This window comes from Boleophthalmus pectinirostris, unplaced genomic scaffold (genome assembly GCF_026225935.1).
Source record: "Boleophthalmus pectinirostris isolate CB_2022bp ecotype Guang Dong unplaced genomic scaffold, ASM2622593v1 HiC_scaffold_4, whole genome shotgun sequence".
Taxonomy (NCBI): Eukaryota; Metazoa; Chordata; class Actinopteri; order Gobiiformes; family Gobiidae; genus Boleophthalmus; species Boleophthalmus pectinirostris.
Window position 1 is genome coordinate 4,872,335 of NW_026571353.1, and position 27,406 is coordinate 4,899,740.

General features: G+C 39.5%; 2 protein-coding genes across 2 annotated transcripts in view; one reads left to right on the forward strand and one right to left on the reverse strand.

The window, feature by feature from the left end:
• The window catches only part of LOC129411210 (class I histocompatibility antigen, F10 alpha chain-like), a 35,960-nt gene extending 32,866 nt beyond the window's left edge, over window positions 1-3,094 (forward strand). Inside the window, exon 11 of the mRNA XM_055161216.1 lies at window positions 3,060-3,094. The gene's annotated coding sequence lies outside the window, so the exon portion shown is untranslated. The remainder of the gene's footprint in view (window positions 1-3,059) is intronic.
• The window catches only part of unc5db (unc-5 netrin receptor Db), a 386,593-nt gene that overhangs the window by 11,243 nt on the left and 347,944 nt on the right, over window positions 1-27,406 (reverse strand). Inside the window, exons 14-15 of the mRNA XM_055161477.1 lie at window positions 16,805-16,954; window positions 7,905-8,069 (exon numbers count right to left, since the gene is read on the reverse strand). Coding sequence (XP_055017452.1) covers window positions 7,905-8,069; window positions 16,805-16,954 — 315 coding nt within the window. The remainder of the gene's footprint in view (window positions 1-7,904; window positions 8,070-16,804; window positions 16,955-27,406) is intronic.

Genomic DNA, 27,406 nt, shown 5'->3' on the forward strand with positions numbered 1-27,406 from the left:
GAGCATTTTCCAAATTGTGACGTAAACTTGTGCGCGACTTCTGGGCAATGGACCGAATCTTACAACCAAAGATAAAAAGGGTTTGAATAGGGTCCAGGAGAGATCACTAAATTACTGAAACATGTATGGATGATCTCAAACCTCTTCGGATATGTTTTTGGATGAGGAAACAACAGCTGGAATCACAAACAAACAAACAAAAACAAAACTCTGTGAAGGTGCACTGTGTAACTTTTTTGGTTGGGGATACGTCACCTGCTTGTTTCCATGGAGATGTCATTGCTCAGCCAGGAATGTTCCACAGTATGACATTAAACAGCTCAACTTTACATTCTTCAATTACAGGTGGTTTTTATAGCTCAAAAATACCAAGAAAAACAGACATTCTGACTGTGAGCGGAGTCGCCTCTCCACAGATCTGACCTGTAACTTGGTCTGGTTTGGTCTGTGAAGATAGAAAGGTTTAATGCCACACTGTGAAACATTCCAGACAAAGCAATAACAGCTCCGTGGAGAAAAGCATTTGATGGACTCTCCAACAGAAAAGTTGCAATCAAACTACTAGTAGATTTCAAACGGCGAAATCCGTCGTACCACCTCCAGCCCGCGCACCGCATTTTCAGACGCATTGAAAAAGCACATAATAACCTGGGCATTGCAGTGTTAGTAATACCCATTATTTAGTTTGTGCAATGGCCGGCCGCCCTGTGCAGCCAATAGCTCCCTTGTATCTGTGAATACTGTTTACAGTCTGTGACCATTCCACTCAATATATATTTATGGCACCGCAGTTCCGCCACATAACATCTGAGTACGGACGATAAATACAGCAATAACGTGGGCACAAAGAGAGGGACATTCGAGAGTCCCTGTAGTTCAAAGAGCAGATGACAGGTTTTCGTGTTTTTCTAATTATTACTTGGTTTGGTGGGTTTGTATCATTATCATAGTTTCACCTCAGTTAAGTTTGAGAAGAAAAGTTGAAGAAAAGTACAAAAGTGCAGGAAGTAGCGCTGAGTTCTGAAATGGACTCCCTCTACCTACATAATCAAAAAATGAAATTAAATTCCAACCATAATGTAGAGGCAGTTACGCACATTTTTCAGACAGATTTTCCGACAATCACAACCCTTGTTAACATTATGGTTGCTAAGTAACAGTTATGGAATTACCTGAGCATTGGACAGAATCTTACAACTAAAGCCCCGTCCACACTAGTATGTATTTGAATCATGTTCGTTGTGGATGCAGTGTTCGTCCACACTAATCTGATTCAAAACGGCTCCAGATGACAGAACGATCTGGTGCCTCCAGCTCCCACGAATTCATCTGAGTACAGATCTGATCCAGCACTGTGTGGACGCCTGAAAATGCTGATACGCTGATGTAGGTCTATTAGCTGATGTAGGTGAATTAGTGAAGTAGCTAATTCACCGCCAAAACGCAAAGAGGCTAGCATATATTTATATATGGGTCCAGTCAAGCGGTAACGGAGGGAAACGGGCAGATTTTTTTACATTCAAATGTCTCTTATTCAGAAACTAGAGGGACTATTGAAATAAGTAAAGTAAAGTATCAGAATGTAGGAAAGAGTTACACTCCAACAGGGTCAAGTTAAACCTGTGATATTCTTTCAAGTTGTTGACAAAAAAATTTTAAAAACTCATGTCAGGTAACGGAGGGAATGAAATATGCAGCACTTTTTGGGCAATAAATCCAAACAGTGATAACTCTTGGTTCTCACTTCCATATCCTTAACAAACTGGTTTGAATATTTGCTTCATATAGTTTTCTACCATATGGTACAAGATTAGGTTGAAGTCATGAGATTTTTTATTAAGAAAGGTCATGGTAACAGAGGGAAAAGTAACAGAGGGAAAATTGTTCAAGCAAGTAGAAGGTGCAGGATTTTACATAATTTGTCAACTTTTTTCTTCCAAAAACTTTAATATTACTTCAACATGAAAGAAACTATTTCTATAAAATATGTCAGTCCTTCCAAGCAAATTTTTATTATTTTAAATACTTTTTTTTTTTTTTGAAAAATCCTGTACCTTCATCAACAGTTCAAAGATGGAATAACACAAGATATGATGAAATACATCCATTTATTGACATGATTTGCAGGTCTTTGAAATTTGGGAAATAATTTTTGTTCCATGTTTCATACATGGTCTGTTTAAAACATATGGAACTTTAGAACCAAAAATGGTACAGAAAAAAGGTCAACAGTTTCATAAACTAGAGTACATATGTATCTGTTCAATACATTTTTATATCAGATGCATTAACTTGAATTTTTGGCCTTTCTTTTTACTTCTGCTTGACTGGGCCCATATACAGTCTATGTATATGACCTGCAGACGTATAATCTATGAAAAGTTTCACATGAATCATCTCCAACGTGATAGCAGCACAGAACAGACTCACCATCAGCATCTGTTTTGTTATTGCTGCACCATAACTCTTCATTTAAGCAAAGAGACTTGTATTTCTATATATTGTGATGTTCCATGATATTATTGTGAGAACTGTGACGATACGATATCATGATATTTCGGTATGTGTATATATATATATATATATATAAATTTCAATATACAGTCCATGTTATAATGTTTACAGACAAGAGCACCAGTGTCTCCACAGCTCAGAGGTGAATCTGACAGAGCTCCTCACAGACACACACACAACATCTGAACATTTCACTGGTGCTACAGAACCTCAGCATTTTCATTAATATTCTATAAGAGTCGTTATAGGCCACTGCCAGACTCTGCAAACTCTTTTTCTTGTAGTTGAGCCAAAGATGCACAGTATACAAGAGCGAGCAGAAACATTTGAAAAGCACAATTTTTACAGCCTGACTGTAAAACTTACACTGCTGCCTATACATGTCTCTGTATAATACTTTTTTTTCTTTTCAAAAACAAAATAAAATAACACTGGGTATTAATTTCATGCATGTAAATAGAACAAGACACACTTTTAATCATTGCGATTCAACACAAAAAAATAACCCACATTTCTTCTTCTTCTTCTTCTTCTTGTCTGTGCAGGAAGTGTCCACCAGCAATTTGACCAGAACTGAGGAAGCAGCTTGGATGAGCTCTAAAACGTCGTCACTCAATAAAACTTTGTCCAGATGACAAAACAGATTTTTTCTTTTGCCACCAATTTCTTCCTCCAAAGTCTAAACTCCGCTCCAAACCACATGCAGACTGAAAATTGGATCTAGACTCTGGAAAAACCCCAAACACACCAAAATGAGTAAACCTCCAAAATGTCTATTATTTTCTTAACTGTTTCTTAACCTATGCAGTTGAAGGCCTCTCCATAGAATCTTACTCACGGTTCAAATTTGATGAGCAGCCCTGTCAAAATGATCCATTATTAAATGATGGGTTGCTGCGGTGGTCTTACTGTCTAGCTTGATTGTGTACATAAGCTCTGTGATTGGTTGAAGTTGACCGCTCAGTGACAATTGAGGTCCAAGTGTCCAATCCTGGGAGTTTATCTTGACTTTGCACAGCCTGTGTACACTGCAGCTTACAGCCTGAGCCCTTACATAATGTTTGCTCAAAACAGACTGTCCCAAAGTTACTCACGGAGCTGTTTCTCTGTTTGGGAGAGAGAAATCGAGTCCATTTAAGAGGCACTGCAGACGATTAGTGAGTTTGGAGAGTTTTACTTTGTTTGGAGCCCGGGGACTAACTGCCCATTTGCCTGGGATCAAGAATACACACTTCTTTGATACTTTACAAAGATGTGAATCTGGTCTAGTGAATCGCCCAGAGTTCAGATGGGTGTGATTGACAGGTGGATTAGCCAATCAAGGACACAATTGGCTCGTTCGTATCAAAACAAATATGGCTGCTTATGAGGAAAAACAGGACTGGAAAACATTGATTAATTAATTTAATCTGAGCTTTATTTAAACAGACTGTTACTAGAAAAAGCTGGTTTAGTTGGAGCTACAACAGGCGAGCTGATTTGTGCTATTAAAAATTCCTCTAAAATAAAATTACAGCCAGCTTGGTAGCATTTGCCAATAGTATTTCAATATCTCACCTTTTTGTTAAAAATCAAACACCTAAACCAGAAGTCTTCAGTTTTTTTTCAAGCCTGGGACCCCAAACTGATGGAGAGCAGGGACCCGTTACGATATATATGGCATACAACTGTCTTTTATGTTAAATTGGGCCTAGTGTCGTGTCTAAACAGATCCTCTGTCATCGTACATTCAATACCATCAAAGTCTCTTAACAAGTCCAGGCTTATCCTTAAATCCTGAGCTGAAACTAACTCCATCTCCAGTTTAAACCTCAACTCGTTCCATGGCAGAAATAGTCTTAGCTTTTAATAGTCCAAAGCTAAGTCAGACCTGAAATTTAAGATGCACTTTGTGCTCGCGGTCAGTCTGAGAAGACCAGAGCAGTGGAGCAATGATATCACAGAAAATGGGCTCAAAGTGTGACTCTTTTAATGATCTGACTAAAAGAGAGAGGAGCCACAGCTGGCCTTTCTGATCTGGAGAGCGGTCCTTCCCCTACGCAGCCAGCCTCCTCTCTGTCCTCGGAGTGACCAGGAGAGGAGGCTGGCTGCGTCGTGCGGACTCCGGAGTCTGGTTAATAGGCTCAAAGTTGCCTGAGCACTTCCTGTTGCGCGGTAGTACATGTGGAGCTTACCTTCTGCTGTGCGTAAAAGTGAAGCTGTAACGGGGGGCAGTAGTCTTGTGAATCACATGGTGCCCATCACAATCACCTACGCGCTGTGTGTAATGGGCAGCTACGGTACAAGAAACGATCAAATCTGCACTGAGGTGTTTGTGGTTTGACAGGGAGCGAGAGATGAGGGAGACAGATGTGATGAAGGAGAGAACAGACACAACCCACTGAAAACCAGTTCATCCACATCCTTAAAAAATGAAGAAATATATAAAAAAATAAAAATAAATAAATAATATAAAATCAACCAAAGATTTCGTGACCCCTGCAGTACGTCCATGACCCCCCTAGGAGTCATGACCTCTGACCTAAAGTATTGATCACAGGCTGGTGAAAATGTGAGGTTTAAATCCATTTTGTATTTTTTCTTGCTAATGCGTTCATTGTGTCACCATGGTAACTACAAAAACATTCCACTATAGAAATACATGTAGAACACCCCCAGTCTGATGCCACTGCAAATTATCAATACAACAACCATATTATTGTGAAGACGTTTTGATCTCCCACAAACACAAAAGCAGCACAGTTCAGTCAAACAGCAGACGGGTTTGAGTGCATTGTTCTGTGTGTGTGTGTGTGTGTGTGTGTGTGTGTGTGTGTGTGTGTTAGTACATCCAGTGCCTTATGTATCTAACATATGCTTTAATGTATGCCTCCTGTCTCTAGTCCATATGTAGAGCAGGATGTGGGTGTCAGGAGCCAGTTTACACCTGTTCATCTCTGTTTTATCTTAAATACATTCTCATCAGTGCGCTGTTTGTCCACCTCATTTGCTATTCTTTTCACATGACTTTATTTATATATTCTTTTAACATGACTTTATTTCATGCATGGGTGTGATGTTTCTCTTCTTTCTGCTTAGGTGTGATGTTGCCTACGACTGGAGACTGAGCTGTGTTCAAAGGACAGCTGCTCTATTCTCGACGTCGGCTGAGACAGATTATTGGATGTTGCTGCAGTGATGGGAGGAATGCTTTGAAAATGTTTTACTCAATACCTGCATTTCAGTGTATTTTGTAATGTATTCTGATACATGGTCCAGTCAGAGTACTGAATTCTGAATACTTGGAATATTTTTACACTGAGTTGCATTTAAATTATAGTGTAAAGACAGGATTAAAACAGCTTTATATTTGTTTCACCGTTTGTTATGCATTTATTTATGGTTGATCAGATCACACTCACAAAAGCAGTGTTTTACATTTTTCTCACTCAATTTTGTGATCAAGTACTGCCATGTATTGGTTTGATTTTAGAAAAGTAACTGAATTCAATTGCACCAAATGGAAAAGTAACTGCAGGAATATTCAGAATACATAATATCGGTACACAGTGTTGGGGAGTAACAGATTACATGTACCGGAGTTAAGTAATCAGAGTACAAATTATAAGTAACTGTATTCAGTTACAGTTACTGTTTAAGTAAATGGTAATTAAATTACAGTTACTTGGTTGAAATAAATGGATTACACTGCGGTATTTTCCTGTTTTCACTTTTTTTTTACATTTCACTTTTGTTTTTGGAATTCCACTCATTGCCGGAAACTAAACCAGGTCTTAAACCAGGTCTAAACCAGGTCTAAACCAGGAATAAACCAGGACTAAAACCAGGACTAAACCCATGTCTAAACCAGGTCTAAACCAGGTCTAAACCCAGGTCCAAACCAGGTCTAAACCAGGTCTAAACCAGGAATAAACCAGGACTAAACCCAGGTCTAAACCAGGTCTAAACCAGGACTAAACCCAGGTCTAAATCAGGTCTAAACCAGGAATAAACCAGGACTAAACCAGGACTAAACCCAGGTCTAAAACCAGGTCCAAACCCAGTCTAAACCAGGCCCAAACCAGGTCTAAAACCAGGAGTAAATCAGGACTAAAACCAGGTCTAAACTATGTCTTAAACAGGATTGAACAGGACTAAATCATGCTGCGTGGACGTGTCTCCTCTTCTTCTATCAGTAATATTTTTAATTTGGTTAAGTAAAGTCTGGACTTTTTATTTTCTTTTAGCAAACAAAACATCTTATGTTACGATATCCTCGTCTTTGCTTCTCTCCAGCAAACCAAGTAATCCAAAGTATTCAGATTACATTACTCACTTTAAGTACTTTAATGGATTACGTTACAAACTACATTTTGGTTTATGTAATCTGTAATCTGTAGGGGAATACATTTTAAAAGTCACCTTCCCAACACTCCAACACTGTCTGTGCATGTATTCTGTTTCTCTTATATGATTAACTGAGATTCAGGAGCTGGACCATGACTCACCCTCCTCTCCAGCCAACCACATCTTATCTCAGCCACGCCTTCAGTTACCCACAAGTACTATTTATACAGCTGTCCCGACAACACCGCCTGTGTCTGCTCTCTCGACCACCTCCCTCCCACCCCGTGTCTTTCATCCATCCTTCAGTCCGAAAACATCATCCTTAAGGAGCAGGGCTTCCGAATCAGCTGGATGACCATTTTGGATCGAAAATGGAACAATCGCGCTGAGTCTCCCCCCAGCATCACATCTTTCCACCGTCAATAAAATGTCTTTTTGTATTCCATTGTTGTGGTGTGGTCCTTTCTAGTGGATAAAGTGTTAGAAACAGATCCAGATTTTTTTGTGTGATCATGTGTGAGGAGTGTGTCTTCTTTATTATGCTTTATTAACTAAAAGGCTCCTGACTCCTGTCTCCTTGTGTGTTTATTTACTGCTCTGTGTGGTGGTCTGCTCCGGGGGCGGGTGGGGCTGAGAGTTTGGATCAAGCAGAGGTTAAAGGTCAGCAGTCAGGAGCAGGGTTTAACCAGGACAGTTTCATGTGGCGCCATGAGCTAAAGTGAATTAAAGTCATTGTGCGAGCCAAGTGTGCAAAGTCACACACAGTCACATTTTGGTGATCACATAACACGCAATTTCTGCTCTGACGCCGTGATTGGAAGGCAAATGTTCAAAGCATCTCTACTGATTTCTTTTCAAAAATGTGTTCTGAGTGAAATATCTAATCTTTTGCGTAGTATATATATGGATTGTTTCTAAATGTGTGATTTAAACAGCCTGGATTTCAAACTAAAACCATGTATCATTGAGTTGTGCTCTTTCCGTGTTCACTCTGCAGCAAGGTTAGCCAAAGGTCATTACAGGAGAAGGGACTACACCCCCTCCCCTCCCTCCCTCTCGCTCACCTCTGCCACGCACGTGTAGACCTGCAGGATCTGCTCGTGACCTTTGACCTGCCTGACGCTGATTTTGCAGGAGAGCTGTGCGGTGGCCGGGCTGAATCTCTCCAGGGAGAAGGCACAGTGCAGGGGGGACTGGTTACTGCACCACACTTGGGAGAAGGAGAATTCCTGAAACAAGAGACAACAAACGAGAAATGGGGGAAATGAGTTGTGTTTACGAACAAAATCAAGCTGCTAATATTACATGCGGTAGATGCAATTCGAGCTGTAATCAAGTACAAATATTGCATGCTACGGCTACAAAGTAAAATGCAATCAAATCAAGATCACAATTTGAATCAAAATCACAATTTGAATCAGAATAACAATGCGAATCAGAATCACAGTTTAAATCGGAATTACAATTTGAATCAGAATCACAGTTGGACTCAAAAGCACAATTAGGAGCAAAATCACAGTTTGAATCAAAATCACAGTTTGAATCAAAATTTAATTCAAAATGGCAATTTAAACTAAAATCACAATTTGAATCAAAAATCACAACTTGAACTGAAATCACAATTTGAATCGGAATCACAATTCCAATCGAAATAGCAATTTGAATCAGAATTGTCATTTGAATCACAGTCACAATTTGGAGCGAAATCACAATTTGAAACTGTAATTTGAACTGAAATCAAAATTTGAATTGGAATCACAATTTGAATTGACGCAATAAGCAAATAGGCTGCAATTTTTTAAGTACCATATTCAAAGAAAATATCCTGACTTATTCAGCATAAAAAAAACAAACCGTACAAACATGTTCTGAAATGTGATTCTTGTATTAGTTTGCCAGTTCATTTCAGTATTTTTGTCAATTCTTATGGATGCGTTTGATTTAAGACAAATTGTCAAATCTAAATACTATCAGAATACTTGTCAGAAAAAAAATATTTTGCACTTTTCAGTATGTCATTTTCACTTTGAAAGGCATGAAACTCAATAGTCTCGTCCCCTTTGACGCTTGTTGAGGTTCAGGTCAATTTCACATTTGTTTTTCTCACTGATCTGATCTGATCTCACTGAAAAAAAAAAAAAAATCAAAAAATCAAATTACTGTTTAAAGGCATGACGGAGGCTAAACAGATCCGTGATAACTAGGGTTAATAACTTTTCCCCAGTTCAAAAACAGATCTAAAATGTAAGATGATTAACTTTGAGCAGGTTTTCAAACTTATCTATGGAAAAAATTAACCAGACATTTATTTCTGGAACTAAATGGTGGGGAGTCACAGTAGAGCTCCACTGAGGACTAGTTATAAATGAGGTAGTGATGTATGTTATTTAAGTTATGAGGTGTAAGTTATGAGGTTATGATTCTGAGGATTCTAAAAACAAATCATCATTTGTGCTATGTGTTTCAGTTTAAATTGGATTTTTTATTTTTTTTTTTTTTTTTGCAAATAAACTGTGCATATGGTCTTTTAATTACATTATCTATTGTTCCTGGTCCTCTTTTTTTGCAAACAACAAAAAACTGTGCCTCCTCCAGTGGTCAGTGCGATTTCAAGTACTATGTGACATCACGCAAGACTGTCATAATTACATACAGGTGTTCCTGATTACAAACACCACAAGCAGGGGTGGAGTTTGAAGTGTGGATACCTGTTAGACTAATCATATTATTCCTTACACCTCCAGACCCCGCCCCTCCTCCTCCTCCCTCACTCTCCCCTTTAGTCCTCCAGGTACTGCCCAGTTCAGCAGTTTAGATGTTTAGTCCCACTTAATGCACCTCAAACAATTTTTCCCCACCCACTCCTCCTATTGGTCAGCCTCAGTGATGCTCTGAGTGAGTGACAGGTGGATATAACCAATCACAGTGTAGCATGACCTTCTTGAAGAAGCAGATAGATGTTTCTTAACATCAGCATATAACCCTTTGTATAAAATATTAGCTCTGCACATGTGTGCGGAGGTTGGGGAATGGAGTCGTTTGAGGTAGTTCCTTGTATATTACACCTTTTATCAACAGCGTGAATGAAATGCAAATGTAAAAGCAGCTTTAATGTGTTTGTGTGTGCATGTGTGGGCCCTGCGCTCCACCTCCTCTGCTGTTTACATACACCAGGGCCCATTCAAGGCCGCATAAAAGAACAGAGGCTTTCAAGTACCACATCCATGCAGAGATATAACCACTGTAGGAGAATGAGAGGAGGACAGTGCAGGAAAAGAATATCGAGATGAGTAAAAATGACTTGGATTATTATGTCAGTATATGGATGTATAAAAGAACTTCATCTGTATGTTAAAAAGGGAGGCCTACTACAATCACCACTGAACCTGTGTCAGTGCCACAGCCTTAACCTGCAGATAGAAAACACATGAGAGTTTTTCTCATTGGATACAGAACAAGCCTCATGTGAAAACTCAGAACCTCCAGAATTCACGCTGCAGAGGCTGCACTAGCACTGAATCATGATGCTGCAGGTGCTGGGGTTTAGGGGTGTACATTTAGATCAGAGAGTCATGTTTGTGGCCATACCGGCTTGTCAAAGCCTGATCTTCTCAGATCTCAGAAGCTAAGCAAGGTCGGCCTGTTTAGTACTTGGTTGGGAGACCACTGCTGCTTCAGCCTGTCTGCCCCAGGGCAGATGTGGCTACAAGCAGCTTACCACCACTGAGTGTGAAATGACTGACAAATATGCTATAAATCACTTTGGTGTCTTGAGAGGAGCTAAATAAATCCAATGGTTAATCAATTAATTTATTACAAATTTTGGTTTAAACCAACTGGATTTCAGCATTGAAATTGGCAAATGAGAGACTCATGTGAGACTCATACTGCTCACTGGATAATCGTCTTGGGAAGCAAAACACCAAATTATAACAAACAACTTGGCCATCATAATTATCTATGTTTTCGTAATTAAGAATAAATCAAATTAGAATTGTTATCAGTAAAAGTTACATTTGATTTGAACATGTCTCTTCATATCTGTCATGTTTGTGACATGTGTTCAAACTCTTCCCTATACTACCTAAAACTGCATAATGCAGACACTCTGAATGCACCAGGAGCATGTGATATTATTGTCCCTCTCCATTTACCCCATGTCCACTTTATAACAAATCCCCCAATTAACTGTGACTCCTCTTCACCGACTCTCTCCTCTGTCCTCACTGCACTACCCATATTTATTTGTTGACACATTTCCAAACCCCAACTCTTTGTCTGTGAAAAGAAACCTCACGTTGCTTCGACTGAGCTCCGTGCTCTGTCTTTCACACCAGTTTATTTCAGCGTCTCGCCTCTGAATCGCCGCTTCTCAAACATCCCCCATAAGACGTGACCGCGCGCAAATGTCTGTACTTTATCCTCACAAGTACTTTCAAATGAGGTTGCCCAAGCTAACCGTTGGCGCCAGCGACCGTGTTCTGGGAATCGCAGTCGTCTTTTGCCGTGGAGAAGGCGTGTGGGCGGGTGGACAGCGGCGTATTTCGCTGGCTCTGCTTATGTCTGTTATTTACAACTGCGCTGTGAGGAGGACAGGCGAGTTTTGGAAAGACTTGTGCAGTGTTGGACGTGGAGAAGTTGCTAGAATAGGTATCAAAAAGTGTTCTTTAAGTATATGTAGAATGTCTAAACTAAGGGTGGGTGATGTACTAGCAATACTTATGGTTGTCTTGTAAGTTAGATCATAATTTCAGTTTTATCATAGTCCATTTCTTATTTTAAAAAGTATGTAAAGCTATCTTCTGCTTTGATATTAAAGGTCCTATACAGGGGTGTAGTGAGTGTGGTACGCGGGGGTACGCCGTCCATCCACTTCTCCCGACTTGAGATATAAAAAAATAACAAATATAATATAGCTACAACTTAAATGTCAAACCGGAGCTACTGACAATGAGGAAAACAAACTGCATAGACTCATGATATCTGCACTACTGTCCTATAGAGACCTGAACCAGGACAGAACTAGGACTAAACCAGGACTAAACCAGGTCTAAAGCAGGACTAAACCAGGTCTAAAGCAGGAGGTGCACCCGCATAGACTTTCGGGTGACCGCAGGTGAAAGGACCGGCGCAGAGCGGACTCGGATTTCTCTCTCTTGCTCTCAAGTCCAAAACAAGTCTTGGTTTAGACCTGGTTTATATCTGGTTTAATCCTGGTTTAGACTTGTTTTAGTCCTGTTTTAGTCCTGTTTTAGTCCTGGTTCAGTCCTGGATTAGGCCTGGTTTAGATCTGGTTTAGTCCTGGTTTAGACCTGATTTAGACTTGTTTTAATCCTGTTTTAGTCCAGTTTTAGTCCTGGTTCAGTCCTGGTTTAGACCTTGTTTTGTCCTAGTTTTGTCCTGGTTCATTTCCTGGTTAATTCCTGGTTTAGTCCTGTTTTAGTCCTGGTACAGACCTGGTTCAGACCTGGTTCAGTCCTGGTTTAGTCCTGGTACAGACCTGGTTTAGTCCTGTTTTAGTCCTGTTTTAGCCCTGGTTTAGTCCTGTTTTAGTCCTGGTTCAGTTCTGGCTCAGTCCTGGTTCATGTGTTGTAGCCTGTGCTTTATGTTCTGTAGGTGATTGTTAACGGCGTTAATGTCAATAATATGATTCTGCATCATTTTGAGTAAAAAAAAACATCAAATATTACTGATTTTTACTGGACTGGCGCCTTTATGTTTGTACTAAAAGTGAGTTTTTATTTGTTTTATTTATTATTATTATTATTTTTAAATAAACAATCTATATGACACCTGTGTGTATTTCGGCATGTCAGAGAGAGTATATGGCTTCTAGTGTGGATAGGAGGGGTAGGTGGGCGGGACTTACCACATCAATAATGTCACGAATCACGTCCCCACTCAAAAAATCCCCACTACACCACTGGTCCTATATTCCACAAAACTGACTCTTGTGAGCTTTAAGCCATGATATAATGTTGTTACCTCCTCAAAAACAGACCTGGAGTTGGGTTTTGATTCATTCACACATGTTTGAGTAACTTATTATCAGTCTGTCTACATCTCCAAAACTCAAAATGCTCTGTTCCACCTTGTGATGTCATGAAGCTGTACTTTTCAGGTCAAGAGCTACTTTTTTAGCTTTAGTTCAGTAGAGATTGGCAATTCTAGGTCTGAAATCATCCAAATGATTTTAGTGAAGGTGTATGCAATTTATAAACACAGTGGAGTATTTATTGTATTACCACATGACATCACAAGGTGGAACAGAGTGTTTTCTGTTTGAGAAAAAGCTTAATTATGCAGGGTATGTGTGTTAAACATTATAATATAGATCAGAAAATAGCATAATATTTCATGTCTATGGGAAAAATGAATGAAATGTATTATTTATTAGAGCTCCATGCATGTATCCTTTATTGTAAACAATGTAAATGAGCCTGAGTTCGCAGATTGAGCTCATTTTTCTCATAGTCTCTTGACCAGACGTGAGAAAGGCACATAAAATAATAGGCATTGGGAGATTAGGTTAGTATAAGCTTTCACTTCTATCCCTGATTCACACTATCAATAAAACACCTCCCGTCTCCTGTCTCTCGCATCTATTAAACTCGTTCCTTCCTGATCAAAGCTCACGGGGTTAAACCTATAGGAAATGGTGCTCCTCGGCTTGTCCTAATGGCCTGCCTTATCCTCGGGTCACTTTGAATATGCAGATCTGGCAGCGACTAAGCCAGGAACGGGTCAAGGACTTCTCGCGCATGTGTCCATTCAAATTAATTATACATCAAAGCTTCCTGTTCCCTACCAGATCTGTGCTTACTGTACCATCAGGCGGCAAGCTGCTGCTGCCACCGCAATCTGGAAGGGAGGCCATGTTAAGGACTCGTAAAGGAGACAAGTGCACTGTACAAAAGAGGAACGGCACTGTCTGTTAAACTGATTTGTATGGATAATCTTCAAATCTTAGTTAAGACTTGGTAAGACTTGATTATTTCACTGATTATGGAGCCTCGTGAGCTGGTCCTTTCTACTTTCTGTTCAAGCTCACTGTATATCAGTTTTGTTTTTTCTTTTTTCTGCAGTGCATGTCTGTTTTTCAGTTTTATATATAGTGTAGGGAAGGTGACTTTTAAAATGTATTCCCCTACAGATTACAGATTACATATCCCAAAATGTAGTTTGTAACGTAATCCATGAAATTACTTAAAGTGAGTAACGTAATCTGAATACTTTGGATTACTTGATATTGTCATGCTTTTTAAAACTACATGGATGTACCAACCACATCCTGAAAATTCTTGTTTGTTCTCTTCAAATTGGCTGTTGAGCCCAAGTCTCCATGAATAGGTTTGCTGTAGAGAAGCAAAGACTAGGAAATCTTAACATAAGATGTTTTGTCTGTTAAAAGAAAATAAAAAAGTCCAATCTTTCCTTAACCATATAAAAAAAAAATACTGATACAGAAATGCTTTATCTATATGAGATCACTGCTGCCTTCAATTATGTCCACCTATTGTTAGTGTCATATTGTTTAGTCCTGGTTTTAGTCCTGGTTTTAGTCCTGGTTTTAGTCCTGGTTTTAGTCCCGGTTTAGTCCTGGTTTAGTCCTGGTTTAGTTGTGGTTTTTAGTTGTGGTTTTAGTTCTGGTTTTAGTTCTGGTTTTAGTCCTGGTTTTAGTCCTGGTTTTAGTCCCGGTTTAGTCCCGGTTTAGTCCTGGTTTTAGTTCTGGTTTAGTTCTGGTTTTAGTCCTGGTTTTAGTTCTGGTTTTAGTCTGGTTTTAGTCCTGGTTTAGTTCTGGTTTTAGTCCTGGTTTAGTCCTGGTTTTAGTCCTGGTTTTAGTTCTGGTTTTAGTTCTGGTTTTAGTCCTGGTTTTAGTTCTGGTTTTAGTTCTGGTTTTAGTCCTGGTTTAGTCCTGGTTTAGTCCTGGTTTTAGTCCTGGTTTTAGTTCTGGTTTTAGTCCTGGTTTTAGTCCTGGTTTTAGTTCTGGTTTTAGTCCTGGTTTAGTCCTGGTTTTAGTCCTGGTTTTAGTTCTGGTTTTAGTCCTGGTTTTAGTCCTGGTTTTAGTCCTGGTTTTAGTTCTGGTTTTAGTCCTGGTTTTAGTCCTGGTTTTAGTCTGGTTTTAGTCTGGTTTAGTCCTGGTTTTAGTTCTGGTTTTAGTCCTGGTTTAGTCCTGGTTTTAGTTCTGGTTTTAGTTCTGGTTTTAGTCCTGGTTCAGCCCAAAATGTGAAAACAGGAAAATACCGCGATGTAATCCATTTATTTCAACAAAGTAACTGTAATCCAATTACCACTCACTGAAACAGTAACTGTAACTGAATACAGTTACTCATAATTTGTACTCTGATTACATAACACCAGTACATGTAATCTGTTACTCCCCAACACTACTTATATGTGGCTTTTCCTCTCCCTTTTTACTCTTAAGCCTCCATGTTTGGTCTGACACAAATGGACCATGAATTGTGCCTAAGATTTAGATTTAAATTTTCATAAACTTGACCTGTGACCCCAGATATGACGTACGTGTTCAAATCATTCATTTTTAATGATAACAGCTGTAATGCTGATTCATTCTTAATTACAAAAACATTAGAAATGGGTCCCATTTATTCATATTATTTGGTGTTTTGGTTCTTGAAGTGATTATCCAATCAGAAAGAAGAATGAGCCAGTTGGTTTAAACCTAATTCAGGAGATTCTGAGCTTTCACATGAGGCCTGGTCTGTCCATATGCTGGAAAAGAGACAAAACTTGTATGTGTCCTCTATCTACAGGTTAAGGCTCTAGCAACCCAGGTGTAGTTGTGATTGTAATACCTGCTTAAAACCATGTGTTTATTTTCTAACTGTGCCATTTAATAGTGCTGAGAGGATGGTGCACTGTGACATCTTTTAAAAAATAATAATACAAGTGCTAATAATATAAATTCACTGACTCAGATGAGGTTTGACTTCTCCCCTTTCTCAACTTTTGGGCTTAAAGTTACAGGGAATAATTTAGAGGATCTGTCAAAAATTAGGTTTACAATTCTTTGTATATTTCTAACAATGCATGGCCATTTCATAAATTACTATCAGAACAGTCTGAAATAATGTTACCCTCACACTATAGATCTAATATGATGGTACATGTAGTCATGGTGTTGTTGTGTTATACGATGGTACATGACGTAGTGTTGTGTTGTTGTGTGATATGATAGTACATGTAGTAGCGGTGTTGTGTGTGATATGATAGTACACGTAGTAGTGTTGTTGTGTGATATGTTAGTACATGTAGTAGCGGTGTTGTTGTGTGATATAATAGTACATGTAGTAGTAGTGGTGTTGTTGTGTGATATGATAGTACATGTAGTAGTGGTGTTGTTGTGTGATATGATAGTACATGTAGTAGTAGTGGTGTTGTTTGTGTGATATGATAGTACATGTAGTAGTAGTGGTGTTGTTGTGTGATATGATAGTACATGTAGTAGCGGTGTTGTTGTGTGATATAATAGTACATGTAGTAGTAGTGGTGTTGTTGTGTGATATGATAGTACATGTAGTAGCGGTGTTGTTGTGTGATATAATAGTACATGTAGTAGTAGCGTGTGTTGTTGTGATATGATAGTACATGTAGTAGTAGCGGTGTTGTTTGTGTGATATGATAGTACATGTAGTAGTAGTGGTGTTGTTGTGTGATATGTTAGTACATGTAGTAGCGGTGTTGTTGTGTGATATAATAGTACATGTAGTAGCGGTGTTGTTGTGTGATATGATAGTACATGTAGTAGCGGTGTTGTTGTGTGATATGTTAGTACATGTAGTAGCGGTGTTGTTGTGTGATATGATAGTACATGTAGTAGTGTGTTGTTGTGTGATATGATAGTACATGTAGTAGTGGTGTTTTGTGATATGATAGTACATGTAGTAGCGGTGTTGTTGTGTGATATGATAGTACACATAGTAGCGGTGTTGTTGTGTACCTGACATGTGGTAAAGGGCTTGATGCTCCAGAGGAAGTGGGGCACGTCCTGGATGGACACCTGCAGACTGAAGGAACTCGCTCTGAAAGGCAACGTCTGAGGCTCCTCCAACAGCTGACCTCCTCTGCTCCGCTCCGCCCACACCACTCCCTGTACACACACACACACACGGGAGAGAAGGAGTGAGTGAGGAAAAGGAGAGAAGGTGGTCAGAGAGAGAAGAGAGAGAAGGTGGCACATGGAGAGAGAGAAATGTAGAGAGAGAGGAAGAGAGAGAAGGAGAGAGAAAGAAGGGGGGAAGAGGGAGAGAGGAGAAGAATGGATGAAAGTGAGAAAGACGGGGGGAGAGAGAAAGAGAGTGGTGGGAGAGAGATGAGAGAGAGAAGGGGGTAAATGGAGAGGCAGAGAGAGAGAGAGGAAGAAGGACAGAGAGAAGAGAGAAAGTGAGTAGATGGATAGAGAAGGGGAAATTAAGAAACACAGGAAGACAGACAGATGAAGAGAGGAAAGAGAGAGAGAAGGTAGGCAGAGAGACAGAGAAAGAGCGGGGGTGAAGAAGAGGGAGAGAGAGGAATGGGTGAAAGTGAGAAAGAAAGAAAGATGGAGGAAGAGGGGCAGAGAGGAGAGGGAGAGAGAGAGAAAGCGAGCAGAGGGATAGAAAAGGGGAGATGGTGAAATTAAGAAACAGAGGAAGAGAGAGAGGATGGTGGGAGAGAGATGACAGAGAGAGAGGGAGAGAGAAAAGGGGCCCAGATGAAGAAGGTGGACAGAGAGATAGAGAAAGAGAGTGAGGGTGAAGAAGAGGAAGAGAAAGGAGTGAGTGAAAGTGGGAAAGAAAAAGAGAAAAATTGGTGGTGGGAGGAAGACGCTTGAGAGAAGAGACAGAACGAAAAAGAATGAGCAACACAGAGGGATATACATACTCCACCCAGAGAGGAGTCTAACCCACAACCTCCTTACACACAGTAACACAGGAAGCACACACACACAGTGCAGAAATTTCTAGAAAATAGTTTGGTACGAGTACAGTTCTCAAAACACAAACATTATAAAACTTGGTGAGACTTAGCTTCGCCATGGCAACCGCACAACTTAATCCTCAACATAATCCCTAATTAGCAAACAATTAATCTCGGTAAAAACAAAACATACCAGAAAAGTATTTTGTGAAGGAAAGCCCAAAGGGAAATAGTAAACAGAGTTGAAACAATGCTTTTCCTTCTCATTTGGGCGACACATTATTTTGCATATCAGCGTGTTCCACCTGCCGCTGCCGAGCATGTCTCACCCCCCACCCTCTCCTCACGCCCCTCCACTCGAAACAGAGACGAGACGTGGGGCCCAGCGCAGCGAAGCAGTCTGGAGTCCCGTTAGCACAATATTCAGAGGACGAGATGAGGCTGATGAAATGAGGTTTGATCACAACTGATGATTTGTGTGGACGTCTGTATTCTGAATGAGTCTGCAGCACCGCGCCCCCTTTACTGATCCAATGATCACTCGGGACCCCACAGTAACAACAAAAATTTGTAAAAATAAGTATTTATGTAGTCAGTCTAACAGACAGTTATGTACATGTAGTTTCAAACTCAATTGTTTGTTGTCTAGATCACCTTTGGGGCCAACCAGGGGGCCTTGGAGTCCACTTTGAGAACCACAGAATTAATGATTGGCTGTTGGTGCTGGGGTTTATAGTGACGATTCAGAGTCTTTAAGGTCTAAACCAGGAGTGTCCAAACTTTTTTCATCAAGAGCCTCATACTTACAGAGTGTACGGAGTGTCACAGATACAGGACAGTAAAGTCATTCAAAAGGTTACTGTTCACTTATAAGTGACTGAGCCACCATGCCTTTAAGAAGGCTTGAAACATTAATTTATAAGTCTACGTATATCACATTAAAACGTTATTTATTAAATGTACTGTATTTATTTTTATTTCAGTTATGATTTTCCAGTGTAATATGCAGTATAAAGTACTATATTTGGTCATTTAGACAATTTAGCAGGAAGCCCGAGGGCCAACAAAAATGTGTCTGCATTGGACCCTGGGCCATAACTAACAGATAGTTATGTACATGTAGTTTCAAACTCAATTGTTTGTTGTCTAGATCACCTTTGGGGGCCCTCTCTAGTGCTTCTGCGGCCACCCAGGGGCCCTAGAGTCCACTTTGAGAACCACAGAATTAATGATTGGCTGTTGGTGCTGGGGTTTATAGTGAGGATTCAGTCTTTTAGGGCCAAACCAGGAGTGTCCAAACTTTTTTCATCAAGAGCCTCATACTTACAGAGTGCCACAGATACAGGACAGTAAAGTCAGTCATTCAAAAGGTGACTGAGCCACCATGCCTTTAAGAAGGCTTGAAACATTAATTTTAAGTCTGTATCATATTAAAACATTATTTATTAAATGTACTGTATTTATTTTGATTTCAGTTATGATTTTCCAATGCAATATGCAGTATAAAGTACTATATTTGGTCATTTAGACAATTTTGCAGAAATCCTGTGGGCCAACAGAAATGTGTCTGAGGGCTGCATTGGACCCTGGGCCATATTTTGAACAGCCCTGGTCTAAAACAACTGGATGTCTGCACTGAAACTGGCAACCCAAACGAGAGACTCATCCTGCTTTCTGAAAGGATAAACAACATCATGTCCAATGTTTTTTTGTAACCAAGAATAAATCAGCATTACAGTTGTTATCAAAAAAGCTCTATTTGAATGGAACATGTTTATCTCATATCTGGACACAGACAGGTCATGTTCATGGCATTGTGAATTGTGAATTTTTTTGGCCCTAATTGTGTTTGTGTGTTTGTGTGTGTGTGCACGTTCAGCTGGTCTCAAGTTCAGATTCCTTGTGAGGTTTGCCGCAACAACCACATCACACATCAAAATGAAGCTTGTTAAAATGGGTTTCATGTTTGATCGCTGTCAGAGCTCTGTGTAATCTGTCCAGTGACCACTGTGGTGTGACATATTAGCATTTGCGGTTAGAAATAATAAATAAAAAGCAGAATGGAAACGTGTTCGTGTACGTGCTTCAGCTCCTCAGCTCTTCAACAGTGACACTTGTTTACGGCCGCTCACATGTTTGACAGAGATTGATCGTAGAAGCAGCGAGAAGAGGGCTCACTCCGAGACCAAGATTACAAAATATCAGACTCGACTTCATATTTGTCACAGCTCGTCTCTGGATGTGAGAAAAGTTTATTCTTCGTCCCTATCGCACTGAATGACCGATCTACGTTTTTGAGCTATACAAGATTTAGTCGTCAGTAATCTTCCATTACAGCCGGACAAAACTCTTTAGTGAACACTCCGCCTGAGATTTGAAGTGTTTTTTTTAAGAATATTGCATTTTTTGTTGGGTGCACTGAAGCAAAAGAGCAAGGTTTATGTCACTAGCAGTCACAGCTTCTCCTACAATGGACTTTCTTTATATTGACCTTGTTCTGTATTGCAGATACAAACTGAAGACATCACATACATGAAGCAAGATGAATGGAATAATGTAGCAACAGCTTCAGATTCTGAGTCCTCAAAGTATCCTCCGTTTGCTTTGTCGACAGTGTTACAAACCACTGGCCTTCTCTGAATGAGCTTCATTATGAAGTCGAAGACTGTGCAAAGCAGTGAGAAAAGTTTACTCTTCATCCCGATCTCACTGAAAGACCCATCTACGTTTTTGAGCTACACAAGATTTAGTCGTCAGTAATCTTCCATCACAGCCGGACAAAACTCTTTAGTGAACACTGATCCTGAGATTTGAAGTGTTTTTTAAGAATAGACAATTTTTTATGTTAGCTGCACTGAAGCAAAGGATCAAGGTTTATGTCACTAGCATTATTCACACACATCTTCTCATATTGACCTTTTTGGCAGATATGATAACTTTCTAATAGATTCTGAGTCTTCGAAGTATCTGCCTTTTGCTTTGTGGACAGTGTTACAAACACTTGGTCTTCTCTCAGTGAGCTTCATGATGAAGTCTCCTGAAATGGTTTTCACTTCACAGTTGAGTCATGTCAGGGTTCATTAGTGGAAAACCAAGACTGTGCAAAGCAGTGAGAAAAGTTTACTCTTCATCCCATCTCACTGAAAGACTCATTTACGTTTTTGAGCTGCACAAGATTTAGTCGTCAGTAATCTTCCATCACAACCGGACAAAACTCTTTAGTGAACATCCATCCTGAGATCTGAAGTGTTTTTAAGAGTTTTTAAAAGTATTTTTTATGTTGGCTGCACTAAAGCAAAGGATCAAGGTTTATGTCACTAGCATTATTCACACACACCTTCTCTACAGTGGTCTTTCTTTATATTGACCTCTTTGGCAGATACAAACTGAAAATATCACATACATGGAGCAAGAGAGAGAGTCCTCAAAGTACCCACCCTTTGCTTTGTCGACAGTGTTATAAACCCGTGGCAAAACCAAGACTGTGCAAAGCAGTGAGAAAAGTTTACTTTTCGTCCCTATCTCACTGAAAGAACTATCTGTGTTTTTGAGCTACACAAGATTTAGTCATCAGTAGTCTCTTTAGTGAACATTCTGCCTGAGATTTGAAGTGTTTTTAAAGAATAGTGATATTTTTATGTTGGCTGCACTAAAGCAAAAGATCAAGATTTATGTCACTAGAATTAGTCACACACACACCTTCTCTACAATGGACTTTATTATATTGACCTCTTTGGCAGATACAAACTGAAGGGATGTAACAATATTCATCTCTCAGTACGATATTTTCTCTTCTGTATCTCATGGCCCCAGATTTATTTCAATATTTTGTGGAGGCTAACAAAATTGTGAATATGTTAGCTTTTCCTCTTAAAATGCCTTGATAAGACTTAATCCAAAGAACTAATATTTCAAAGTGTTTATAACAGCTATTTCTTTATGTAGTCTGCACTGAAACGGAGAAAAGATCATGGGCTATGTACTTCCCGCTGTTTTTTAGTTGTTGCTGCACTATAGCTATTAAATTAAGAGAAGAGAGTTGTAATTCGATTTATTGTGATGGCCCTCGATATTATTGTGTGACCTTTGATGACACGATATCATGATATTTCAGTTATTGTTACATCCCTACTGAAGACATCATGTACATGCAGCAAGATGAATGGAATAATGTAGCAATAACTTCAGATTCCGAGTCCTCAAAGTATCCACACTTTGTTTTGTTGACAGGGCTACAAACCCTTGGACTTCTCTCAATGGATTTCCTGATGAACACTGTTGGGCAATTTACTTTAAAACTGTAATGTGTTATTTATGACTTGTTACTGTCATTTCAAAGTCATTCATTACATTAAAATATTACTGCATTTAAAATGTAAGACATTATATGACTACTGCAGCACTTTTAAGTTACTCTCACCATAATAACTGTGAAGATGCTGAACTTTTGCGCCGTATATGGACTGAACCAGAACTAAACCAGGACTAAACCAGGTCTAAACCAAAACTGAACCAGAGCTGAACCCGGACAGAACCTGGACTAAACCAGGAATAAAACAGAACTGAACCAGGACTAAACCAGAACTAAACCAGAACTGAACCAGGACTAAACCAGAACTGAACCAGGACTGAACCAGGTCTAAACCAAAACTGAACCAGAGCTGAACCCGGACAGAACCAGGACTAAAACAGAACTGAACAGGACTAAACCAGGACTGAACCAGGACTAAATCAGAGCTGAACCAGGACTGAACCAGGACTGAACTAGGTCTAAACCAGGTCTGAACAGACGACTAAACCATGACTAAACTAAGACTAAAGCAGAGCTGAACCAGGACTGAACCAGAACTAAACAAGGTCTAAGGTCTAAACCAGGACTAAACCAGGTCTAAACCAGGACTAAACCAGAACTAATCTTGGACTAGAACAGGGTGTCTGCAAAGCGCGATCGGGCGTCAGCTGCGGTTCGCTTCGTGGAACACGGGGTTCTTAGCCGGTCCTTTTGCCCGCGGTCACCTGACAGTCTACGCGGGGGCGTCTCCGGCATTTCACTGCTGATATCACAGTGATTTTAGAGAATTTGTATGAAGAAAAATGAAAAACCCACCACTTCAATCCAAGTTAAAAAAGAATTGTGACGCACGTTACTGACATTTGTACCGAGTAAAACATTAAAAAAAATTTCCCTGTAGTTACTGCATTACAGCAAAAAGCAATGCATTACAGCAATTTGTTACTTTTATAACGCGTTACTCTCAACACTGCTGAAATGTTTTTTACTTCACAGCTGTGCCATGCCAGAGTTCGATAGTGGAAAACCAAGAATGTGCAAAGCAGTGATCAAAGCAAAGGATGGCAATTTTTAAGACTCTAGAATTTTTGAGGTATTTCAAACTTTTTTTCATTTCATAGTTTTGATGCCTTCAGTGAGAATCTACAACGTAATCATGAAAAAGCTGACGTTGACTCAGACTAGTCCAAATTTAGACTGGGAGTTGAGATCCTGACTCGAGTTGGTGATTTTAAGTTTGAGGTGCCATCTATAACTTTTCTGGTGGAGGCTCCGTCAAATGCTTTTCTCCACAATTGCTTTGTCTGGAATGTTTCACAGTATGGCATTAAACCTTTCTATCTTCATGGAGTCCAAACCAAATGAAATTTCACTTCAGATCGGTGGAGAGGTGAAAGTCAGAACACCTGTTTTTCTAGGTATTTTTGAGCTATAAAACCATCTGTAATTGAATAAATGTAAAGTAGAGCTGTTTAATGTCATACTGTGGAACATTCCAGGCAGAGCAATGACATCTCCACTGAAACAAGCAGGTGACAGACCCAAAACCAAAAAGTCAACAATAAACATAAATTAAACCTGTTTCAGATTTTCTACACGTTCACAAATTCTTCTCCAACTTTCTTCGTCCTAACACCTTGACTCTGCAGGTGGAGGTCAACATCCTGCAGGTAAAACGGGAGTGTAAACATGTAGGCGGTAACCTATGGCAACGGCAGAGGTCAGAGTTGAAAGGTCGAGGTGAGTTTGTTGATGTTGGCTGCAGTTATGAATACTGATCAGGCTGCTGGTATTTCAGGCAGGAGACTGGACTGGACTGTACAGTACGGGGAAAATCTATGAATCAATAACCTTGAGAAAATAACCCAAGTTTTGAATGAATGCTTTCTAGACAGATGAATGCATGAACAAATAAGTAAATCAGAGTCACACTAAAGGTTGTGTAGCATAATAATAAAAGAAATATAAACTCATACATAAGAATCTGCTGCTTGCTATGGTGTAATTCGGAGCCTCTCACTTCTGCTATTTTGAACAGTGGATCTGTCTCTATTATTAATGCTGCACTGTGTAACTTTTTAGGAGTTCACCATCTGCTCGTCTTTATGGTGATGTTCCACAGTATGACATTAAACTAAGACCCCGTTTACACTGAAACAAATCCGCGTATCACTGTCTCACCATATCAGAAATGATCTACATCCACACATGTCGTTTCTGTGTCTGTAATCCTTTTTTATCCACACAGCTTTGAGCATATTTGTTTACTTTTTACAGAAACAAAACTTAAAAACGCATGGCTAATTTGCATAAACTGAGCGCTCAAAACAGTTCGCTATTGTGCGCTGATGCGGTTCAGCTTCTGTCAGACTAAAGGACACGTCTCAGTGGATTATATGTGTTCTTTCTGTGACAGAGGGGTGTTCTGCTGATAGTGAGTCTGTTCTGTGCTTCTATTGTGTTGGAGATGGTTCATGTGAAACTTTTCAGAGATTAACTTCTTGGGTTCTTTTTAAAGACAATGCAGTAAAGTGTCTTTACCTTGTTGACATGTTTCGGCTGCAAGCTGCAAGCCATCTTCAGAACTGTCACCGGTGTTGGTGGTGACGTGTCGTATATCAGTTGTTGTTACTTCCTGTAGGCGTAGGACCCTAACCCTAAAATCCGCCATATCAGACCAAACTTGGGATGATTTAGGCAGTCAAACATTTCCTTTTTGGTCCTTCCTGTGGATCAATCCTGCCCATCGCCTTCACCTTTCACTATTTTACAATTCCATTGGGAAGGGAAATGGTTTGAACGGAGGTTTGCAGTCACACACATCTGATTCCCTTTTGCATCTATGGAGTTCGCAAACACATTTCTCGAGCTGTTTTCAGTTGTTAGGATCCAACAACCACACAATTAACGATGTCCGAATCCCAAAAGTAAAATATGACAATATCAGAACCAGAAACAAAAGTGATATGGTTCAAAAGACTTGAAAAGTTCAGCTTTGTCAATAGACGCATCCCACTGGGAAAACAAACATGGAGGTTTGATGCTCACTTTTTTGGAGAACCCTTTCCAGTATGCATCGCGCAGTGACCGTAAGTCCAAGATTCTTGATGTGTCTATTGGCAGTCTCCCCAGAACAAAATGTAAAAGGGTTAGGCTTAAAAACTACCTCTTCATGACATCACAAGGTGGAACTGAGCATTTTGAGCTTTTGGAGATGTAGACAGACTGAAAGGATTACTCAAACATGTGTGAATGAAATAAAACATAACTCCAGGTACTGTATGTTTTTGGGGAGGAAACAACATTATAACACAAAATTGTAGTTAGTTGATTAATATTGTCAATGTACAAACAATAAAATACTCAAAGTAGAGTTTTGCGCCCCCCTTTTACGAGTAACATTTTTTGTCATAAACTACTGATGACCAAAATGGACTCATTTTCAAGAATCGAGTCTGATACCCCAGTTTTAAGGTTACTGCTGCCATGGTAACTAAGCAATCTAGCCTTGGACATTACACGCGCTGTGCAATTACGGCAGTCACTTTTAAGGAGAGATGAAAGAGCGGTGATATGAGGCCGGCTTCAGTCAGAATGGAAAACTAAATGAGATGTTTGAAGTGGAGCGCTGATAGTCACACTTATCTGCAGCACTTCCTGGATTATTCCTCATGAGTTTTAAGATTTAGAATTTTAAATATTTTAAGATTTTGCCTTTATTTGAGAACATATGCCTTCAGTAAAAGTGATTTGACCGTCAAGATACGTTCTATGCCATACTGTGTCATAGTCAGTGTTGGGGAGTAACAGATTACATGTACCGGAGTTACGTAATCAGAGTACAAATTATGAGTAACTGTATTCAGTCACATTTACTGTTTCAGTGAGTGGTAATTGGATTACAGTTACTTTGCTGAAATAAATGGATTACATGGCAGTATTTTCCTGTTTTCCTGTTTTCACATTTTGGGCTATATCCCCCTTTTTTTTCTTCTTTTTTTTTGGTAATTCCACTCATTGCCGGAAACTAAACCAGTTCTAAACTAGATCTAAACTAGATCTAAACCAGGTCTAAATCAGGACTAAAAGCAGGACTTAAACCAGGTCTAAATTAGATCTAAACTAGATCTAAACCAGGTCTAAACCAGGACTAAAACCAGGTCTAAACTAGATCTAAACTAGACCTAAACCAGATCTAAACCAGGTCTAAAACAGGTCTAAACCACGACTAAAATAGGTCTAAAAACCAGGACTAAACCAGGATTTAACAGGACTAAATCATGCTGCGTGGACGTGTCTCCTCTTCTATCAATAATATTTTTAATACGGTTAAGTGAAGTCTGGGCTTTTTATTTTCTTTTAGCAGATAAAACAGACAATCTTATGTGAAGATTTCCTCGTCTTTGCTTCTCTACAGCAAATCAAGTAATCAAAAGTATTCAGATTACGTTACTCACTTTAAATAAATTAAAGGATTACGTTACAAACTACATGTTGGTGTGTGTAATCTGTAATCTGTAGGGGAATACATTTTAAAAGTCACCTTCCCAACACTGGTTATAGTATTGCAATGGGAACAGTTAGTTGCGTTTACATCACATTATTTTTTCAGCAAATTTCAAAGACGCACTTATGTAATTGTAGGTATGGCTTCGGGTGAATTTCGATTTGAATGCATATCAATTGTAGGTCGTACATTACACAAAATTAGCTTTTGTGAGCTTTAAACCATGTTATAATGTTGTTACCTCATCAAAAACATAAATGAAGTTACGTTTTGTTTCATTTCACACATGAGTAATCCTTTATTATTAGTCTGTCTACATCTCAAAATGCTCTTTTCCACCTTGTGATGCCATGAAGCAGTAGTTGCTACCTTTAATCTTTTGTTTAGTAGAGATAAGCATATGTTATTACCGTATTTTCCGCACTATTAGGCGCTGTGGATTATAAGGCGCACATTGCTTGGAGCTCAGGCTAAAAATAAAACTTGTCGGCCAACTAATAACAGAGACACATAAGCACTGTCTAATCTCAGAGAAAGTTTATGGTTCTCCAGGTTCGTGGGCGAGTGTGGCGCTAGTGGGACTTCAGAGCAGTACTGGAGCAGACTTTAGCACGGTAGTAAAACACATCTACAGCATTATTACAGTTTACACAACCAGCAAACTTTTGGACCGTAGACTGTATTTAAAAGTGGACTTAAAGGAGTGTGACGTCTCCCACAGTGTTCAGCCCCATCTTATAATTTAGTTTCCTCATCACAAACAGACCTGGAGTTGTGTTTTGTTTCATTCACACATGTTTAACACATAAACTCTGCACATTTTAGCTGAGATCTTCTCTTAAACT